At 38.9% G+C, this 6,043-nt stretch overlaps 1 protein-coding gene across 1 annotated transcript in view; it reads right to left on the reverse strand.

The window, feature by feature from the left end:
• Positions 1 to 409: 409 nt before the first annotated feature.
• The window catches only part of CNTN5 (contactin 5), a gene marked incomplete at its 3' end in the record, with an annotated part of 543,955 nt that continues 538,321 nt past the window's right edge, over positions 410 to 6,043 (reverse strand). Inside the window, exon 22 of the mRNA XM_018552938.1 lies at positions 410 to 607. Within this exon, the coding sequence (XP_018408440.1) occupies positions 410 to 607 (198 nt within the window). The remainder of the gene's footprint in view (positions 608 to 6,043) is intronic.

Genomic DNA, 6,043 nt, shown 5'->3' on the forward strand with positions numbered 1-6,043 from the left:
AAATTGGGCTTCAGCCTTTAACAATGGCACCACCCTGTTGCATGTGTACTCCCCAGTTATGTTTTACTTAATGAAGAATACATAGTGGGAGTCTGACTCAATCCTTTGACGTTGTATTGACTGCTTTGTAAAGGCCACAGCAGTTGGTCATGTTAGACGTTTGGTGATTCCCCAAGAGATATAAAAAGTCAAAAAATGTCATTCAGCTTGCTAGCAAAGATGGAAAAAATTAAATATCAGTTTGGCTGGACATGGCCTTTAAAAGCTGCCTGTGTGTGTATAGGTCTTACATGACACAATCATGGAGTGGAATGTGCCTGGCATTCCCATCACATACAGAGAAAGTCTCTGGAGGTATCTCTATATTTGGAATCCCATCTTAAGCTTTAGTACATAACTACTAATCTACAGCACAGAGAACACAGGCTTCGAGCTTACCTGAATAAGACGGCACTCTGATTTGAGAGCTGGCCGTCCCATCTCCACCTTCACTAACGGCTCGTACCTCTATGATATAAAAGCCGGAGTCAGGCAGCAGAACCACTGCCGATGTTGTCTGTGTTTGGATGACTTGGCTGTTGCTGTGACCTTCTTGTCTCAACATGACCTGCGGATTAAGAAATAGAAAAATTGCCTGTTATGTCTTAATACAAAGGTAGAACACCAGATTGGAGATTTAAACAGAGGCCACGGATCTGTGACCTTTCACAGACTCACTGTAAGCTTCAATCTAAAAACAGAGAGAAAAATACCACATATATCATGCAGAGGATGACAATTCCGTTGTTTCCAAGCCTGAAACCTGCCTCGTAGCTAGAAAACCACATTGTAGTCCCAGTAGATGGGAAGAGGACAATTATCTGCCTCCTATTCCCAATTGTAAATATAAAGTTCCAGTCTTCACCAAGGTCATTTTAGAGATATTATTAAACACCGGTAATGTTTTTTTTTTCTTTTTATTTGAGAGGTATAAGGATTACAGGGACTTTAGAATATTTTTCAATTTATTTTTTCTGAATATGGTCCTAAACTTAAAGCAGCATTTTGGATAGTTATTAAATCATAGTAATTGTGCCCTCCCAGCTGAGGAAGAATTTAAAGCTTGTTTTGTCAAGGGGATGATCTAACATAGCTTACTTCATGGTCCTGCAGAAGCCACACTCCGGCCCTCTTCTCTCCTGCCCGGGAATGTGGGTGGGCACTCCTACATCATGTACATGGGCAAAGGTTCTGCATTTTATGTGATGATGTTGGTGAGAGGGGCATTGACAAGACTGGTGGCATTGTTGATGGTACATGCATTTGAGCAAAGCTACGCTGAAATGCAAATGGAAGCATTTGACAACATTGTCATCACTGAAGGCTTATGGTGCTTCTGGTTCTTCCAACAAGTGACATCCAAAATAGGCATGCATAGCAATGGGACTCAACTGACATTTAACTTGTGCCAACTTGGGATACCAACCTGGATGAATCATTGCAGGACATGTCAGTCATGCACCCCTGTGTTCAGTTGCCTTTTGTATATTTTGAACAGTAAAACAGGATTTTTGCCTTGCCCGTGTCCAATCACCTGCATAATTCTGCATATAACCCAGTCATCTTTAAATCAGCCTGTGTCCTGTACTGTATGATTATGAAACCCTAAACTTCCATACATGAGCTTGAATGAGTTCTGACTTTATTGACATTCTAAAACAGCATAGTTGTTCCAGGCCTATAAAAATACTGAAGCCAGAGGATCAGCAAAACAACCAGACAGCTACTGGTAGTATCATGAGAAAGAACTTAGCAACAACATATTTAATTGTTCTTCCAGAAAACGATTTACTATTAAGGAAACTTGCCATGTGAGAAATGTACAGACTGCCATTGTTGTCCTCTCCTTTTGACTTCTAGTTGACTGATTATCATGGTGATACTTTGGCTTCAATACTTTGAGTTTCTGACCCAGATTTTTCACTTGCTGCACGCTTGCTCCAAGTCACTGACTCAACTGACCTGGAAGCAACTAAATTTTCAGAACAGACCAGAAAGGGAAATGTGTTTTCCCTCATGACTGGTGTACTTTAAGAATAGTAGGTGCAAAAATGTAAATCCTTCTTTTAGGGCCCCTCCACACCTGCCTATTCCATCACTGCATGCATGATAGAGTGGGGTTGTATTATTGCATTAATGCAGCCCATTCATTTAGCATGCTCTGGTAATGCACGACAATGCAACAAACACAGGACCTGCATTACTATAAAGGCAGCACATTGGTATGCTGCAGTGCAGGCCCAATGGCATCTAATGTACTGTTCATTGGTTATCATTCTAATTTAATGGCACTGCAATGCACTGCACAGAGCTCTGTTTATCCCAAACACCTGGCTCATAACACAGACAAAGCAAAAATATAAAGCCACTTATCTATATTACATACAGCTCATCAGTGCAGCATATGGAAACCATATGTATTAATGAAAATGATTATCAGTCAGTTTAGGTAGGTTAAAAGGAACTATAAACTGCTCCATTAGCACCTTGTAAAGGACAGCACGGCCTTCCGAAGATAGAAACTATTAACATATGATGGCTTCAATACACAGTCCAATCATATAAGATTTATTCATGATCAATCCACTAGAGATTTAATATATATGCAATGGTTCTTTATCATTCATCTAATCTCAACAGCGCAAATCTGCTGGGGATAACAGCAATTTGCAACTTCTGAAATCCCAAAGTACTAAAAGGAATATAATCTTCAATATTTAATGTAGAAGGAGAAACAGCAAAGCTTGATGTCATCGGTGAAGATTTTAATTACACCAAGCACTCCAATCTATGGTGAAATTAATTCTAGGCCAAAGCATATATTATATTTGTTTTTGGCTTCTACTTATTTATCTTCTATTACAAATGTATTTATACTTTTATGTACACTACCTGTTCCCCCCCCCAAAAAAAACTCCCCACCTGGATGTCAGCTGCCTATCTGAATATAGTGAATGACCAGGTTGCTCCATCAATTGATTTTTTTTCTTCCTAGGTGACACATTGGGCATATTCTAAGATGACAATGCCAGGATTCATCGGGCTCAGATTGTGAAAGAGTGGTTCAGGGAGCATGAGACATCATTTTCACACATGGATTGGCCACCACAGAGTCCAGACCTTAACCCCATTAAAAATCTTTGGGATGTGCTGGAGAAGACTACACAGTGGTCTGACTCTCCCATCATCACTACAAGATCTTGGTGTAAAACTAATGCAACTCTGGAGGAAACGATGCCATGGCAAATTCATGCTGTAATCAAATCAATCAAATCCCCTCCTACTACATCCTCTACTACATCCTCTACTAGTAAAATAAATAAAAATACCCTAGGATTCTAGATGCAAAGATACAACTATTGGAGTTCACCAGCAATTTAAACAAATGTCTCCAGTATTTACCAATAATTAAAGATCATTATTTGGGTGGAATGATTCTTTACTATGTTCTCAACAAGTCTGCAGTGAATGTATGTCCTCTCAAGCAGGTTCTTTTGTTAGGAGGATGTTAATTAAAAGTCATGGTTGATCATCACTTATTTTTCATAATTAAAGCTGAACTCCAGGCAGTCATAAAAGGCACACATTAATACAGCTCTGTAATCATTAATACATCATAAAATGTGTGGTTTTTAAATGAAAGCCTAAATTTAACTTGGTATCAACCTCTTGCTGTCTACTATGCAGTCTTTACAGCAGAGCTTAGAGAGGGTGAGAAGAAGCACATGAAGCTAATGAGGTGTGGTACAATGCATTGAGTCATGCTGAAAGAAGGGCACAGTAGAGAGATGAGGTAATTAGTGTACTGCTTCTCCTTTCACTGTCCGGTCACAGGGCAGGAGTGGGGAGGGGACCCATAAATGAAATTGCAGCATGCAAAGTTCAGGTCCCCTCCCCTGCCAGACAGGGCTGCTCTATAAGGCTGAGGGCTATGTACATCTGAAGACTGGATGGATGTACAAATCCTTTGGCAGATAAAGCAACTCTTGTATGTATTCTGTGTAGTGGCTGAAATTTTTTAACTGGCGTTCAGCTTTAACCAATCATTTTGAACACAGGGAAAGCTTGTGCACAGCAACACACATTACCACTGCCTGCTATTCTCATGGTATTGTTGAGCAAACTGTCGCATATCAAAACCTCGAAGCACTATAGGAGTCATTATGAAAAAGCTTTTAATGGGGGTTTTCATATGAACATAGTGAGTAATATGCTTATTTCTTTATGACAGCAGCCTATATAATCATAATCTATATTGCCTATTTTATGGTAGTAAAGGTGACTCTATTATACTGATTTCACTAGATAAAAAAAAAAAATATATATATAAAATATATAAATTAAACAAACATATATAACTGTACAAGCCTTGTTTCATTGTCTGTGATCTTTATGTATATACCGCCGCCACAAGCAGATGAAGGGAACACAAAGGGAAGAAAAGAGACATTTGAAGTATGCAGTATGTAGGGTAGTCCAGGCAATACAAGAATAACACAACACCATCAATGTGCTTAAGCTAGTGCATGCACCTAGAGCAAAACACTATTTCAAAAGGACTTTTATTTACATATCACTAAAGGTTCTCTTGACCTGAAAGTCTGTCATGCACTGTGTGCAGTTCTTTTTTCTTTGTCTGGACTGATAATTCTGTACTCCCTAGAGCAGATATTCTCCACCAGGGTTCAATGGAACTCCAGGTTTCCCCGAGAGGTTGTTAGGGGTTTTGTTGAGTTGTTGCAAACTGACTTTCCATCTGATAGTGCCTGCATGACTTTAGGACAACATCATCAATCGACAGAGTTAGTGCTATGTACGTAAGGGTGGCATTCTTCTCATTCACTACAAATTTTAGGATGCACTTCTTCACTGATCACCAATGTAATGGAGTCTGTCTGTGTTTCTTTGCTGGCCAATATTTACTTTTGATTTTATTTACTTTTTTAATTTTCAATATTTGTTATTCTTCAAGATAATGTTTTTGTAATTACAACTAAAAATGATTTTGTAGATTTTTTTATTTTTTTATTTACAACATTTTAGTGTTAAAAAGGATCTACCATGAGGGCCCAATACCATGAGTGTCCAATAGTTGTTATCCTTCTTTATTATAATATATCTATGCCCTACTGATAGTGATAACATTCCATGAGCTGTATATATAATATTTAGTAGGCGTTCCTTGATACCTGAGAATTATTTTAAAGGTTCCATTTAGGATAAAAAATGTTAAGAAAGGCTGCCCTTCCAACCCCTCCTTCCTACTTTATCTGCTGCTAGAGCCCCCCTCAAAAAAGCCAGTAAGCCTGCATGGTGCACAAATGACACTCCCTCCTCCCACAATTTAACACCTGGTGCAAAAGCAGCCAATCACCAGATCCAAGTTCTGTCACAGGGCTGCATATACAATATACAATATAGTGCCTTGATGTGGAAATCTGGCTTCCACATATACAATATGTGCAAATATATACAACTAAACCCTCCCTTTTGAAACTGAGTAGTTAAAAAAGATTTGTTAGGTTTTTTTTGCTGAACAGTGTGCTGGGAACCCTCTTTGTACTGTTTTGTATATTGCTCATGTACACCGTCTCCTGTGTGCTAGGTCCAAACAGATTAGAGCAGCTGCAATCTTTATTTTATATATAAAAGAAAAATGTGCATTTATTATAGTTTTACATCAGTGGCTGTAAAGTATTGCAACCATGATCAACTAATTGCAAGTGCAATGCTCTTGCCGATTATCCCTTCTATCCATGTCCTTACCTTGATACCGACATTCAGTAACATGGACGGAAGGCAGAATCAATGCACTACAAGTGTGGTAACATCACCACACTTGTATGCCATTGAGAACTATGAGTCCCTTTGCTGTGATGGCTGATACTGATGATGTGTCGTTTTTCCATTCACAGATCCTGTTAAAGAGCTGTGAACAGATGGCATAGCTGAGCCACGAACAGACATGCCAAATAAAAAAACAACACCAGCCTGCGGGAAGAAG

The sequence above is a fragment of the Nanorana parkeri genome, unplaced genomic scaffold (assembly GCF_000935625.1).
Source record: "Nanorana parkeri isolate BGI_ZX_2015 unplaced genomic scaffold, ASM93562v1 scaffold102, whole genome shotgun sequence".
NCBI lineage: Eukaryota > Metazoa > Chordata > Amphibia > Anura > Dicroglossidae > Nanorana > Nanorana parkeri.